Source organism: Chiloscyllium plagiosum, unplaced genomic scaffold (genome assembly GCF_037043375.1).
Source record: "Chiloscyllium plagiosum isolate Xiang-an unplaced genomic scaffold, Cpla_swu_hap1 HiC_scaffold_14, whole genome shotgun sequence".
Taxonomy (NCBI): domain Eukaryota; kingdom Metazoa; phylum Chordata; class Chondrichthyes; order Orectolobiformes; family Hemiscylliidae; genus Chiloscyllium; species Chiloscyllium plagiosum.
Window position 1 is genome coordinate 13139686 of NW_028270152.1, and position 17318 is coordinate 13157003.

General features: G+C 39.0%; 1 protein-coding gene across 2 annotated transcripts in view; it reads right to left on the bottom strand.

Moving 5' to 3' along the window:
* The window catches only part of prkar2aa (protein kinase, cAMP-dependent, regulatory, type II, alpha A), a 207328-nt gene that overhangs the window by 70989 nt on the left and 119021 nt on the right, over positions 1–17318 (bottom strand). For both annotated transcript variants that reach the window (XM_043707638.2, XM_043707640.2), the window contains exons 3-4: positions 12139–12194; positions 6679–6762 (exon numbers count right to left, since the gene is read on the bottom strand). In XM_043707638.2, coding sequence (XP_043563573.1) covers positions 6679–6762; positions 12139–12194 — 140 coding nt within the window. The remainder of the gene's footprint in view (positions 1–6678; positions 6763–12138; positions 12195–17318) is intronic.

Genomic DNA, 17318 nt, shown 5'->3' on the forward strand with positions numbered 1-17318 from the left:
AAATAAGATGAGATCAAATAAGGAAAACTGGAGTTGCACCAAAAGGGTCTGCTTCCATACTGTATGACTCTAACACGGCTTTGTACAGTCACCAAACTTAGATAAATCAATCTCTATTACTTCATCTGTGTCATTTTCAATATATCATGAATAGCTGAGATCCCAGTAATCCCTGTCACAATCCACTATTCATTGCTCGTCAACTTGAAAGCGACCTGTTTAGGCTCACTCTGTTTCCTGATTGTTAACTAATCCTCTCTCCATGCAAATTCAACTTTACAGCTTGCAACCGACACTCAATCCTCATAACTGTTATTATTTTTTGCAGTGTTCAAAGTCAGGCTGCAGTAAGATTGAGCCCTAATTTGGAACAGGAAGATAGTGAGAAGGAAATTCAGCAAGGAGAAGGATCAAAGGATAAACATAATGACTTAGATAGTCACTTAATTCTAATATGAATATTCACTATTTCAATTCTTGGAAGAGTCACAAATAAGTTTGTCATGAAAGGTACTAAACGAATTCAGTTCACCAGAATGAATACTGATCACCTTTGGCTATGCTTTCATCCGAGGATAGTGTCAACACAGGTTCACAAGTTTCATCCTCAAATTGCTGGTCTTTGGGTACATTAGGTAGAACGTCATATAACGTACTAAGAGTGCAGAACTTGCTTCCTTTGCTTTCCTTCTCTACTGGCAATCTGCCTCATCATTATGATGGTTATTATTCAAACTGCAATACAGTCTGATGAACAAGTAGTTGCCATCTTTTATAATTAGTTCCAAGCTTCTCTCAGTCATTAATATCAGTGCTCCAGTGCTTCAATGAGAACCTTAGAATGTCTTTGAAGTGCAATTACCTCATCCCCTGGAAACTTGGCCACTTAAGAGTTGGAAACAGTACATGGGAAATAATATATTAAATAAGGATCTTGAGGTGAGATTCCTGACAGAATTGCCATAACACAAGAAATAGGAGCAGAAATAGGTCCTATTGTTACCCTAGCCTGTTCCACTATTCAAGGAGAACACAACTGACTCCATTTAGCCACTCTATTTCCATTTTCTGTTCCCCTGTTACATTATCTGTTCCTCTCTGTTGTACATAATTGAAACACCAGACTTGCTAACATTCAAATTCACACCTGATTCTCTATGGACAGTTGGCCTGGTAATTAACAGTCAAGTACTATATTTCTATGGTGATGGCTCTTATGACACGGCGGTGAACCCTTTTGTTAATTACACCCAGAAAAGCTCACCTCGCCTTGTAATCTGTTAAACATATGAGTGACAGAGAACTCCCAAATTCAACTATTTAAAGGAAATAACATCAATTTATTTTTTAACTCTAAAAGTGAACATTAAACAACTATTCACAGCTCTAAGCCCCCTTTCTCTTAACTGTTTATTACCTGCCTCCAACTCTACAACAATATGCTGTAACAAAGACACTTATAAAATTACATCAACTTCATTTGATCTCCCTGTGTCGTCTTCTGTATGTTTGATATGAAAAGGTACCTTTGCTAGAGACTGTTTCCTAATATTTTGGGTCTCTCTTGATGGCAGTTGCTCTCTCTCCAATTTTCAAAATGTCTGCATTTTTATACTCCCAACATTGGTTCAATGTTGACAAAAGAATAAATTCAAATTCAATTGGGTTTAAGCATCCTGGGGCATAATTTAAACTGATTGGTTAAATATGAATTGTTATCAAAACAGCAACCAACTCAGGTATCCATATCACAGCCAAATATTACATATTTTCAATTTTCCAGTACATTCAAATTGCCATTTAAGTCATAGATACAGGTGTTTGTAATTTCTCAGTTCAGAACAGCATTCACTCTCTCCTAAAGATACAGTATATATCATCAACTCCATAACAATGGCACACTTCAGTGTAAAATATACAGAAGCTGCAAGCAGCACAGGAAAAAGCTGCTTACATTTAGAATATAGAAATCACTAAAGATGCTCACATTTGTGTCGTTGAATATGTAGAAAACAATGTGCCTCATCAATAAAAAGGTAGAGATACTAAATATAACAAAGTCTATGGCGTTCGACAAAATCCCATCTCTTATTATGAAGACATGCTTTCCAGAACCAGCTGCTCCAGTGCAAATATAACACTGGCATCTACTTGACACAGAAAATTGCCAAAGTTTGTAAAGTCCATAAAAAGCTGCACATTTCAATTTGTCCAATTATTGCCCTATCAATGTCCTTTTCAACAGCAAAGTGCCAAGTTGAAAATGGGTCTCAAAAGGTCAATGCTGAGGAATACTAGACATGCCTGGTACTACGTTGTTGGTACATGAGCTTATGAGCAGAACAGTTTAGAATCTCAAAGAAGTGAGGCCTAATACCCAATCTTCCTCAAAAGTCTCTATAACAAAGTCTATCATATCAATGCAACCTGCAACGTGTTGCTAATGGGCAATAAACATTGTTAATGACTAGAGATTTTTCTCCCTGCAGAGAAGGAAGTGAATTGAACTGAATTAGCTTTATTGACACATACAACGAAAAAGTAAGTTGCCACTTACAGCACCATCTCAGATAGGAGAGTCCCTAGGTACATAATTATCTATTAGTTACATAACAGACAAACGAAGGAAAAGCTACCATACAGCTATAAATGGTATAACCATGGGTCAGAAAAACAAGAGAGAGTTAATAAGACAAACATTTGCCAGAATTTGGCCCACATCTTTCTAAACCCTTCCTATTTGAATACCTATCCAGATGCCTCTTAAATGCTGTAATTGTTCCAGCTTCCATCACTTCCTCTGACAACTCATTCCATAGATAAACCACACTGTGAAAAAGTTGCCCCTTTGGTCCCTTTTATAATCTTTCTCCTCTCACCTTAAACCCATGCTCTCTAGTTTTAGACTCCCCCCATCCCAGGGAAAAAGACCTTGGCTATTCACCCTATCCATGCCTCTCATGATCTATCCAAAAAGGTTTCCTCTAGGACACTAGGTCCAGTGATCCCTATTTAAAAGAGAATGCTGGAAGCAAACTTCATCATGGTACAGTTACAACATTTAAAAGACACTTAGATAAGCACACAAATAGAAAAGGTTTCAAGGAATATGGGCCAGGAGCAGGCAGGTGGGTCTAGCTTAGTTTGGGATTATGTTCAGCATGGACTAGTATGACTGAAAGGTCTGTTTCTATGTTCTATGGCTGAGCAATAGCCCATTCAGCATTATGAGCATCCATGCACACACAGCAAATATACTTTTGAGACACAAAGGATAACCTGTTTACTAACATGCAGTTTTGGCTCCAGTCCACATTACAGGCCTTGTCTAAATATAATTCAGAATGACTATTCTTAAGATCAAGGCACCCATTTGACAGAGATCAATATCAAGGAGCCCCAGCCAAACTGAAGTCAACAGGAATCAGGGAAGAAGCACTCTATTGTTTGAAGTCATATCTAACAAAAGCAAGGTGACTGTTGAAGTCAATCACGTGGAACAAAGGACATTACAGGATGGGTAGTGCTCTCGCCCAAACATCTTCAGCTGCTTGGTCAAAGGTTACCATCCAACATAACATTTCGAACAACAATCATCTTTTCTGATTATAACTTCCACTCAATTGTTCAGATACAGAAACAGTCCCTGTCGGCATCTGAGCTCTAGACAGTAGTCAGGCTTGCACTGACAAACCTCAAATTAGGTTTTTGTGTCAAGAACAGACATCTGCAACAAGATTCAAACAATCTCCCCTTGAGGTTCAGCATCACTGAACTCCCACTGAGGAAAAGCAATAGTTGGTAATCAGCAGTATGTTACCTTGCCCATATTTAAACTCAGGCTGTGAGGATACATGGAGTTTGCAGTTAATGTTCAGGACTCCCAGAGCATGACTGCCTCAACTGTGTGCTACTGCACCATTGCCTATAACAGTTTTGACCACACAGGAAGTTAAATGAAACAACGAAGAGAAAAATGAGAGAAGAACAAATCAGCATAAACTAAAAATACATGGAAAAGTATGAAATAGGAGCAAGATTAGGCCATTTGATTGTCAAAACTGCTTTGCCATTCAAACAGATCATGGCTGATTGCCTCTACCTCCTTGAAGCTATTTTTCCTATATCCTTTTTGAGCACTAGAACCCAGAAATTTATCAACTTAATTTCTTCAATATGCTCAAAGATGACTTTTCATGGCTCTCTCGGATAGAAAATTCCCAAGATTCACCTAATTTAAAATGAAGAAATTCTTCTCCAACTCAATTCCATACACAGCCATAACAAAGGGGTCAGTAATCTAAGAACTCATCATACCCTAATTCAGACTGCTGCATTTTAACTTTCCCTTTACATTATGATAGATTTTAGTGTAAATTTAGAACAGGTACTGTGCAAGATATAACTACTGGGCCTGTTGAGGCTGAAGCTTTAATAAGGCCCAATAAAACAGCTACTTAAGTAGTCAATTTCATTAAAGACGATTAAAGAAAGATTATTGTTGGTCTCTCGTCTTCAATTAGTCTGGTTTAGTATGATGTGATGATGCTGTATCCAGGCAGAGGGCAAAAGGAAGAGATGTATTATGAAGGGCATGGGTAAGTTACTCAAGTACTACACTGACAATTTGGTTCAATAATATTACACCCTAAATCTACCAGTTTCTCAACCAAGTGATCAAAAACCCTGAGTCAAGTATACATTGAGTCTGCATTAATTTTCGCAAGTCCTTTTAGGTTACTGACAGATAGTCTGTGGCTTTGAGCAAGGTTGTGATGTTTAGCGACACAAAGTTGAACAACTGACAGCACTTTGCAGCATTTCCTCTAGATTCTATTTAGGCAAGCTCTGGTAAACAGAAATATTGATGAATTCTTGGGCTCACTTGGAGGTCAGTTGCAGTAAGTATCAACCAGAATTGGATTACATTTCAGATGTAAAAATCATGCGCTAATGTAAACTGTAACATCACACACAGGACTTATTCTATCCTTCAGGATAGCAACAAAGATAGAAAGAGCAAGAAAAACAGAAAATCCTTCACATCTTCTACTGTGTAACTTCTGAGAAAGTTGGAACCAAGCCATTTTACGATTTCAGCACAGGGATACCAAGTAACACAATTCATTCAGCTTGACGGTATTGCCGAGTAATGTTACCCGCTCTGCTTCTTTCTCACTGCAATCCTGCATAGCCAGCTCTGTCTCTCCCCCACTCTGTTTTTGTCCTGCATGGCTGTCACAAATTTCTCACCCTGTCTTTATTACTTTGTCAATTTGTCACTTTGTCCCTCAATCCCTCCACTTGCTGACTAGCTGCTCTGGGTCCAGCCCCCTCCCACTCTAGTTTAAACTCTGTCAAGTAGCAAGCAATAGTGTGCCTCACTGTGAGGATATTGGTTACCCTCCAGTTTAGATGGACCTCTTGCAAAGGAGGTCCAGAAGAGGTCCTAATGATCTAAAAACCTGAAACCCTGCCCCCTGCACCAGATACTTAGTAATGCATTCACCTCTCCAATCTTTCTATTCCTTGCCTCACTAGCACATGGCACTGGTAGTAAACTAGAGATGACTACACTTGATGTCCTGCTTTTCAGCCTCTTACCTTACTCTTTACACTCACTTTGCAGGACCTCATTTCTCTTTCATTGGTACAAATGTGCAATTGCTCAGACGTACTTGACCCTGGCACCAGAGAGGCAACACACCATCCTGGAATGTCAAATGCAGCCTGTGTTCCTAACTAGCGGATTTCCTACCATTATCACTCACTTGGACTTTGCCTAACCATGCTCTACAGCAGTGCCAGTTGTGGTGCCATAGGCCTAACTGTTGCTGTTATACTCCCTTGTTACTTTGGTTAGGCCCTCGTCATGCAACTCTTATAATTCGCATGTTATTCCAGCCATTTGGTTTGTCTCTAGCAAGATCTTTTATTTTTGCAATTATCGCTCTGCTTTAATTAATCAGATCATAGGTCATCCCTTCACTTGCTATTCAGCTGTTGACACTTGATTCATACAGTTTGAAACTGTTAATCACATGCAAAGACTCGTTATTCAGCCCGTCAACACTCCAATCACACCATTTGTGCTACCTCTTAACACTCGTCATTACCTGGAATTATCATGCAATGATCTCTCTACCGATATATTCTGCACCTGTGCGCATCCGTCCACTTCACCTTTCGAAGGAGCAGCGCTCTAAAAGCCTGTGATTTCAAATAAACCTATTGGACTATAACCTGATGTTGTGCAACTTTTGGTTTGTCTCTTAAATCGGTTACTGGTCCTAAAAGTCTTCTATTGTCAAAAAAAAACCATGGATATGTTACTCAACCCCGTCATTGGCCTGAACAACAAATGCTAAGACATTAGTTAATTGCAATCAAGTGTGGAACACCAGTCTTCCTTGTTACATTGTTGAGGTGCTTCCAATTACATTAAAGAGAACCAAGTTCCATTTGCAAAGAAGGCTTCAAATCACTTAAGTCCCAAGTAAAGCTCTGATATCTCAGCTCCTGGTCTCCATACAATGGTGTAATCAGCCAACAGAAGGGAAGCATGCTAAAGTACCTTCAATACCCCAGAAATTACATATAGATAAATAGCCAAGATCTACTCCGAGCTCAGATCATCACAAAACATCAAGGTAAACATGGTAAATTATGGTAACTTACCTGGTCAAGATTTTTGAACAGAACAATATCCTTACAGGCTTCCTGTAATCTAGCTCGTTGATCATCTGTTTTTGGGTAAACAACCTGAAACAGAAGGAAGACGACTTTTAAAAAAATGGAACAAAAAGAAATCATGTAATTTGAGAGTTGTGGGCATAAATGGTTCAGCTCTCACTGTCCTGAGAGCTCCAGTGGCAATGTCTTAGGTCAAGATGACTGGCCCCCAACAATGACAACCATCAACAGTTCCAAATAAAAGTCATACTACACAAAATATTAACTCTAATGCTCAGATACTGCGAGACCCAATTTCTCTCACACTGAGTCTTTATTTCATAACCATTTTCCTTTATGCCAAGGTGAATTCCAACTAAAGGCAACTTGTCTCAATTCCCTCAGACTTCAATTTTACCAGGATAGCTTTGACTGTGTGAGACCAGAGGTAAGTTAAAAATCACAACACCAGTTTATAGTCCAACAGGTTGAATTGGAAGCACACTCGCTTTCGGAGAGATGCTCCTTCATCAGGTGTGTCGCTCCGAAAGCTAGTGTGCTTCCAATTAAACCTTTTGGACTATAACCTGGTGTTGTGATTTTTAACTTTGTACACCCCAGTCCAACACCAGCATCTCCAAATCATGACAGTCAAAGCTAGTTTGACATCAGAGGCAATTTTTTAAGCATCATCTTTGGAATTCAGTACTTTACTCAGTGTATGGACAAACGGTATAATTAGCTCTGGCACTAAGTGGGCTTTGGTGGAACCTACAACAACAGGGAAGCAAATTATCAGTCAGCATATCATTTACAGCATCTGCAGTTTTTTCAGTTTTAATCATTTAATAGGACTGTCAACAACACATTTCAGTGCTTTGCTAATGACCAGTAGCACACTAATGAGGCACTGATTAGCTGAATTACAATTGTCCTACTTTTTGTGGATGGCAAGTGATAATTTCCCATTTTCTGTGTGCTTATCTTGGTTAGAGGTATGGCTAGTTCTGGAGTTCAAGTCTGCAGCGGGAAGGGGTCTGCAGCCTATATATACTTTGCTATATTCCAAGAACAGTGCACTCAACCCTTTCTTTATGGAATTAATCAAATTACTTGAAGACTAGTATCTCTGGCCAAGATGAATCATCCTCCACTCAGCATTTTTGGCTCACAGTGTAGCTGATTCAGTCTGGCCTCTTGCACTCAAAAGACCATAAGATGTAGGAGCAGAAGTAGGCCATTTAGCCCATAAAGTCTGCTCCACCATTCAATCAGATTATGGCTGATCTGATAATCCACAACTCCACATTCCCTTACTGATGAATAATTTATCTCAGGCTTGAATATACTTAAAAGTCCTCTGTGGCAAAGAATTCCACAGGTTCACTTTGGGAGAAAACGTTCTTAAATGTATGACCCCATATTCTGAAATTATTCCCTTTTGTCCTAGACTCTCCCACAAAAGGAAACAACTTCCTCATCTAATTTGAGAAGTTTCCTGCAAATTTTGCATGTTTTACTCAGGTTGCCTCTCATTCTACTAACTGCAGTGGGCTCTGGTCAAATGAGGATACAGAACTTTCAGAGAGTCTTGTTTTCCCCAGTTGTCTTTAGGTGTCTAGCACAATACACAACCAGATGGAGCAACACTCAGATAACCAGCTAACATACTTATAAAATAAGTGAAAAAACAGCTCGAGGGAAACTGGAGAAAATTGATTTCATAGAACAAATTGCTAAGAATTGCAACAAAGACAAAAACGTGCTGGAGAAACTCAACAGGTCTGGCTGCACCTGAAAGTGTAGTGAATCAGATTTCATAGCAACTTTCTAAAGGCAGATGAAGAGGACTAAATTGTACAGTCAAAGGAAAAAGGTAGGACAGCGGAACTAAATCATACAGCTATTTTGGAAAAACCAATGCAGGAACAATATACCAAATGCTCTCCTTCGTTACTCTAAAAGTCTAATGCTAGAGACTGGTTGGCTCCATACCCTCGCCTTACTGTCATTCTTATGATTGCCCTTGGGCTTACAATTCTTTTGAATGTCACTTAGATCACATCTAACCAATATTTGAGCTTTTTGTGATTGGAGATATATATTTGTAGAACTTGCTCTCAAGAGTACCAACTTGGCAACAATTCAGCCTGGCAAGTGACACATCAGAACAACAACATACTGAACTCAAGACACACCAAATTAGCATGAGCTCAGGTGATCAGATGTTACTATTCCAAAAGGATTACTATTCCAACCTATCGTTACAGTGCATCCAATTTTCACTCCTGCAGCAGAAATAATATGGCACAAGTCAAAACTCAAATTTCAATGCCACCACCTCAAACACTCCTTCCAGATAAAATTCCATTTACTTCTTTCAGCTCAGTGAATCATGTTCACTGCTCATGATGCAGTCTCTTGTATGCTGCTCTGGAGGCAAAATGCAAATTGAGTGATCAGTTTAGAGAACACTATTGGAGCCATAGAAATATACACACAAACAGACCCAACTCATCCGCACCAACTAGACATCCCAATCTGACAGAGCTGCACTTGCTAGCAGTTGCACATATTCCTCTAAACACTTCCTGTTCATATACCCATCCAAATGCCATTAAATGCTGTAATTGTACCTGTCTTTACACTGTCTGTGGCAGCTCTCTCCATAAATGCACCACCTTTGCATGAAAGTTACCCATCAGGTCTTTTTAAAATCTTTCCCCTCTCACCTTAGAGCAATGTCCACTAGTTTTGGCCTCCTCCACCCTAGAAAAAAAACCAATGGCTATTCACTCTGTTCATGCCCCTCATGATTAATAAACTTTTGTAAAATCACCCCTCAGCCTCTGACCCTCCAGAGAAAAAAAGCCTCAGCCGATTCAGCCTCTCCCTATAACTCTCCATTCCCAGTAACATTTTTGTAATTCCTTTCTACACCCTCTCAAGGTTAACAATATCCTTCTAGAAGAACAACCAGAATTGTTGCAGTATTCTAAAGGTGGCCTCTGTACAGATGCAACATGACCTCCCAACTCCTATACTCAACGCACTGACCAAAGACGGCTTGTGTGCCATCACCATCCTGTCTACCTGGGACTCCATTTGCAAGGAACAATGCATCTACATCCCTAACTCTTTGTTCAGCAACACTCCCCAGTGCCCTATCATTAACCGTATAACTCCTGCCTTGGTTTGCATCATTAAAATGCAATACTTCACATATATCTAATGTAAACTCCATCTGCCACTCTTCAGCCCACTGGCCCAGCTGATCCAAAGTCACATTGTACTGTGAGGTAACTTTCTTCACTGTCCACTGCATCACCTATTTTGGATGTCATCCACAAACTTACTAAACATACTTCCTATTCCAGCACCGATATTTGCGGGACACTGCTGGTCACAGGCCTCAGTCCAACCCCCTGCCACCACACTCTTTCTCCTACCTACAGGCCAATTTTGCATCCAGTCGGCTAGCTCTAACCTTACTAACCAGTCTATCATGCAGAACCTTGTCGAATGCTTTGCTGAAGTCCATATAGAAGATGCGTATTGCTCTGCCTTCTTCAATCTTGTTTGTTACCTCTTCAAAAAAAACTCAATCAAGCTCGTGAGACATGCTTTCCCACTCTCAAAGCCATGGTAACTATCCCTAATCAGTCCTTGCCTTTCCAAATGCATGTAAGTCATGTCCTTCAGAATCCCCTCCAACAATCTACCCACCACTGACCTAAGGCTCATCGGTCTATTCTTCCCTGGCTATTCCTTACACCCTCTCTTAAATAATGGCACCACATGAACCAACTTACAGTCTTCTAGCACCCACCCGTGGCTGTCAATGATATTTCAGGAAGCTTCCCACAATGTTCTGGGAAACAGCTGATTAGGTCCCAGGGATTTAACTACCTTTACAAGTTTTAAAGACCTCCAGCACATCCTCTTCTGTAATATGAAAGCTTTTTCAAGACATCACTATTTATTTCCCTAAATACCATAGCTTCCATGTCCTTCTCCATAGTAAATGCTTACACGAAATATTCATTTAGAATCTCACCTATTTCCTGTGGTTCCCCACACAGGAGGCCATGTTAATCTTTGAGGGGCCCTATTCTCTCCCTCTCTTTTGCCCTTAAGTGTACGGAGAGTCTCTTTGGATTCGCCTTAACTCTATTTACCAAAGCTATCCTATGTCACCTTTTGTCCTCCTTATTTCACTCTTAAGTATACTTCTATTGCCCCTATTATCCTCTAGGGATTCACTCGATCCCAGCTGTCAATACTTGATATGTGCCTCCTGCTTTGTTTTGACCACAATCTCAATTTCTCCAGTCATCCAGCATTCCCTACACATTAGCTGTGTCCTTCATACAAAACAGGAACATACAGGTTCCTGAATTTTTGTTGGAGTGTCTAGGGTTATCTGACCAAACTTTGATTGAACAAATTCAAGTCTTTAAATTCTTCTGCATTTAGCACTCAGTCCTCATATGTTTGAAGTGAGACTGTAAACCACCCTTTAAATTTAAAGTTAGCTGACAATTCTAACAACTCAGTGCTGACCTGACCGCCTGTGCCATTTTTTATATGCAACTCATTTGTAGAAAATTAATTTCACAAGAGCAAATCATAAGCTTCCATTCAACAGAGAGAAGTGTAGCTGCACAATTATTGCAAGATGTCTATCCTGCAGAACAACTAATTAGCAATGGCTCACTAGCGTTTCCGTTAATCAATTCCATTTCCAATCCCTGTATCCCATAAGCAATAATAATTATTTTGGCTAAATTACAGGTGGCAGCTACATGGAAACATAAATCTCTAATGCCAATTTACAGACACTAAATGCTTTAATAAACAAAACATCAAGAACACAGACTCAGGTGACTTTTTTGTTTTACAATAGCAATGCAATATTTAGCAAAGAAACTAAGAGTAAAACAGAAAATACCAAGTAAATTTAAAATCCCAAGAGATACCTTCCTTCCCAATTCAATAATTTTTATTTCAATAATGTTACACTTGAGGGAGTTACGTTTTTTAAGATAATTAAATGATCTAATAAGGAATCTCACATTAGAGTTCAAAATTAAAACCTATATGCTAACTGCTAAAGAAATGTGAACATAATTAATCATTTCAAGACTGCTTCAGTACTTTCGCAATTTTCTTACAGCAAAAACAAAAATGTTATGTTTAGGATGGCTTGACAAGAACAGTTAATTGAAAATCTGCATTCTGTTAACCTGTTTCATCAAAATTACATAGAATCATACAGCACAGAAACATGATCTTTGGCCCACCGTGTCTATGCCAACTGACAAATACCAAACTACATTATTCTCATTTACCTGCACTTTTGATTCTGCTCCTAGGCCACAGCTAAAGTAAGGAACTGCATGCGGGAGTGTTGCAATCTTTACCAGTGTAAAAGTTCTTAAGCTTTATGAACTCCATATATCTTACCCTTTGTTCTGTATCCTCTTCATCATCTTCATCTGGGTTGAAAGCTTCTGCACAAACTGTTAAAAAAAAATGAAAAACAACACAGCAATGAAAAAAAACTACCAAACATACACTTAAAATAAAGTCATACCAGAAATAAAACTACAATGGAAGCAAAATAATTGCAATGAAATCAAATGCAAAATCAAAACTAAGTTCCTGGTTAATATTAACAGGACTTTAACAATTAAATTCATTTCCTTTCACATTCATCGAATTTCTTCCCTTATTCACATAATGAGGGTTATTATTTAAAACCACTGTCAATGGGTCAGGCAGAAACAAACTTTAGAATCAGTCAAGGTTTGTAAAAGTGTAAAGTCTCATGTTGACGGGGTAGCAGAAAGAAAAAATACACTCAGACACTACTTTCAATGTTTCATGGAAATAGGAGTAGGAGCAGGCCACTCAGCCCTTCAAGCCAGCTCTGCCATTCAGAATGATCATGGCTCATCATCCAGCACAATACTTTATTTCCATTTTCTCCCTATATCCCTAAACACTAAACCTATTTCTGGTGTAAATGATTCAATATTTTGTACATGATTTGAGTAACAGAGAATTAAGTCACTTTTCCATTCAACTTCACAGTCTGGAGGGTCAGTGGGATAAAATAATTTCCTCTCCAGGGGTTTAAAGTGAAAGGAGCACGTAGACAATCTCTACGTAGTTTCCAATGGGCTTATACAAAAGACTCTTCCTTCCAGAGTTCAGCACAAATTCAGTTGTTAGTGTTATGGAGCAGGCCAGACCCCCTCAGCATATTTCAAGAAGGAAGCCCAGACCCTAACTTTTCTAGTTGTTTTAAGCAGGTGTAGAGTGGATATTCCAAGAGTGACCCAGCTGGTCAAGACCCTTTGGTTTTAAACAAAACAGAACTGATTTACAGAGTATCAAATGAAACACAAACAAAACAAAAGGGAACAGAATACAGAATAACTTAACCTAGCTGAAAGCCCAAACTACTCCAACTTCATGATGCTGTTCCAAATGCCTGAAACAGTCTTCATAAACACCCCCTTAGCAAAAAAGGTAAAATCAGATACAGGTTCTTTGAGAGACAGAGAGAGGGTCAGCATGGAGCTGTTTCTTTGACCAGCAACCTCAAAACTGACTGCTTGCTAAAATCCAAACCAAACTAAAGAAAAGCTCAGCTGGGAGAACTAGCAACTCCCTTTTTAAAAAAATAACTTCAATGCCTTTTGCCTGAGGAAGTATCTGTTAGCTATAATCAAATTGGTCCTAACACCCATACAAATCAGACACCCTGGAACCTCTGCGTTTATGACCCCTCTCCAAAAATAAAAATCAGGACAGAATAACCTTGTCAAAGGAGCAGCATCATCACAGTAGTTTCACTCAAAGCTAATTCAAAAGTCACAAAAGTAGCTGCACGCAGGAAACTAAATAGTGAACAGCCATGTATTAAAAAGAGGAACCATGTGCTGGGCTGCATACAAGTCAAGTGTTTAAGTGTGAGAGAGCGTGAGTGAGAGTGAAAGAAAAAGAGACAGTGTATGCATGTGAGTCCGTGCATGCGATACATCGGAGAGATTTTCCATTTGCAAGAATTTAAGTAGCCAATTCTTTTTAATATACCACATATGCCAATCACTAAAAGCAGTTCATATTCTCTCAGTTGCAATGGAAATGTCTCTCTGCCCATGGCATATGGATTGTTGTGGTGTGTGAAAAGCAATAGCCCTCACAAGCAGCCTCTCTATCCTTCTAATGTTCCAACACTAGTGCAAGGGTCCCATAATAGAACTTCAATTCAGAAACATAAAGATGATAAAATTTTCTCCAAATGAAACCGAAAAGGGAACAAAATCAGAAATATACTTTACAAGTCTATTAATAGGTTAACAAAGAACAAAATAACTGATACATTTCAGGTCAGTTTTAAACTTATTTGAATGTTAACATCTTAATTATTCATTTGATCATCATATTATTACACTATGATATGAATAATCAGTCAACATTACCTTCAGTAGGTCATTTCTAAACTTCAAAACAAGTAAACAAAAGAACTAATATTTTACAAATTCAACCTTATTAAATATAAAATTGGATTTTTTGAAGATTGCTCTGAATTGCATTCTGTAAGGAACACAGCTAAAATCTGGCAAATTCTGGATCATGTAATTTTAAAGGTTTTTAAGTTATTTTGTATGGTGGTTACCTTGAAAGCTGATGGATGGGTGTACTGGTGAAAGAAACATAGCCCCAGAGCAGCATCCATATTTAAGGTGATCTATTAAAGCCTCCCAATCCTGTTCATTACATCTATAAAATTTATTAAATTTACTGATTCTCTGGAAGAATTTTTTTATATGTAAAATGCTAACATCAGATATTTAACAATTCTGTAATTCTTTTGACTTAATGTACAGTAGAAGACTATTTGGTCATCATGACTACACCGAGTCTGCCAATTACTTTGCATCATTCACTTTCTCTTTTGTCACATCCGAAACATTATTTCTAATCAAATCATTAAACGTCCTCTTGAACACCGTAACTGAACCCACCTTTACTATACTTCCAAACCTGAAACATTCACTGTATGAAAATGTTTTTACTCACAGCAATTACGCATTTTTGAAAATCATTTCAAATATTCACCTCATATTCTTGATCCTTTTATGAGTTAGAACAATTTCTCCTTGTTTGCACTGTCCACATCTTTTGAGATTTTAATAACTTTAGCACCTTAGTAACACTCAAATTTTCAGCATTCTGTTGTGCGTGTGGCAGCTCTATGAAAATGTTACAGGCAGTGTCTGGGTTACGAATAGGCTCCATCCCCAACTACATCTGCAGATCAATTTTTATGCAAGTCAGAACACAGTAGTATAATATAAAATAGCTGTTCATAAGTACAAGAAAATGTTCGCCTGTTGCATCTTTAAATTTAATATAGGTTCTCATTCACAAGTACAAATGTCTATGAGTCAACATTTGTAAATCAGGGATCACCCGCATACTCTGTCTCATTCACTCAAAAAATTCTCAATCAAACACATAGCCAATTACAATTTTCAACAAAATCTAGATTCTGTTTCCAATATTTTTCTCAGAATATTTCAAGCACCACACAATTTTAAAAAGGAAGAACATTGACTACAAATTCTGGATCTGTGGTGAAGAAATGGTATTGACCACTGACCTCAATGAAAAATGTCCACACAGATCACTTCAATCTTGACAACTTGGTACACATCTTGAGGTTCCCCTGGAAGTTTTCCAAACAACAACTTTTGATGGATTAGGAGCTGCCATTCAAAGTCTGCACAAAGCTGAATCTTCCCAATGACTCCCTCCACCAGACCAAGATAAGTACATTTCCAGGCCAGAAGCAAGTCAGTAGCAAATCTGACTTGCAAAGGCCTGCCAGCAGACGCAGATTTTGCTATGTCAAAATCTGGTGCCAAATCATGGTATCTCAGTCATCAGCTGCAGTGATTTCAGCAAGCAGAACAAGCAGCCTGTCACACTGAATTATTCTCAAATTTGGCAAACCAGGAAGTGAACATTAATTTAAAATTTCAGAACACAAAGTAATGTATCACTGCAGTAAGGTAGAAACTACACTAAAGATAAAGTTTAATGCACATTTTGCAATCATTAGCTTGCCAAAAAATTGCAATTAGCTTTCAGGGTCCAGTGAGGGCATTTAGCAGTAATTATTACACTTAAAAATTCAATTACATACTATTCAACAAGATGGGGGAGATACCAAAGGAGTATTTTGCATCAGTGTTTAATGTGGAGAAGGACATGGAAGATACAGAATGTGGGGAAATAGATGGTGACATCTTAAAAAATGTCCATATTACAGAGGAGGAAGTGCTGGATGTCTTGAAACGGGTAAAAGGTGGGTAAGTCCCCAGGACCTGATCAGGTGTACCCTAGAACTCGGTGGGAAGATAGGGACTGATTGATGGGCCCCTTGCTGAGATAGTTGTGTCATCAATAGGAAAAGGTGAGGTGCCGGAAGACTGGAATTTGGCTAACATTATGCCACTTTTTAACAAAGGTGGTAAGGAAAAGTCAGGCAATGATAGACCGGTGAGCCTGACATTGGTGGTGGGCAGGTTGTTGGAGGGAATCCTGAAGGATAGGATTTTCAAGTATTTGGAAAGGCAAGGACTGATTTGGGATAGTCAGAATACTTTGTGTGTGGGAAATCACGTCTCACAAACTTGAGTTGTTTGAAGAAGTAACAAAGATGATTAAATGAGGGCAGAATGAGGTTTACCTATTATATCCATGAGTTACATCCTGCCAAAAGTCAATAATGAGTTCCTTGGTTTTGCCAGCTTTGAGAGTTAGGTTGTTCTCAGTGTACCATGTTTCCAGGTCTTCCACCTCCCATCTGTAGTCTGTTTCATCGCCATCTGAGATTCAACCGACTACGGTGGTGTCATCAGTGACCTTGTAAGTGGCATGAAGGAGGCATTTGGTTAGCTTTCCTTTATTGAACAGTGCATTGAGTATAGTAGTTGGGAGATCATGTTGCAGCTGTTGAGGACATTGGTTAGGCAACTTTTGGAATACTGCTTACAATTCTGGCCTCCAACCAATCGGAAGGATGTTGTAAAACTTGAAAGGGTTCAGAAAAGATTTACAAGGATGTTGCCAGGGTTGGAGGATTTGAGAGGGGTAGGTCTTGCCTTACAAGTCTTATTTAATTCTTTGAAGAGGTGACCAAGCATGTGGATGAGGGTAGAGCAGTGGATGTAGTGTTCATGGATTTTAGTAAGGCATTTGATAAGGTTCCCCATGGGGCTTATGCGGAAAGTCAGGAGGCATGGGATAGTGGGAAGTTTGGCCAGTTGGATAGAGAACTGGCTAACCGGTCGAAGTCAGAGAGTGGTGGTAGATGGTAAATATTCAGCCTGGAGCCCAGTTACAAGTGGAGTTCTGCAGGGATCAGTTCTGGGTCCTCTGCTGTTTGTAATTTTTATTAATGACTTGGAAGAGGGAGTCGAAGGGTGGGTCAGTAAATTTGCAGATGATACGAAGATTGGTGGAGTTGTGGATAGTGAGGAGGGCTGTTGTCAGCTGCAAAGGGAATTATGATGCAGAGCTGGGCTGAAGAGTGGCAGATGGAGTTCAACCCTGTCAAGTGTGAG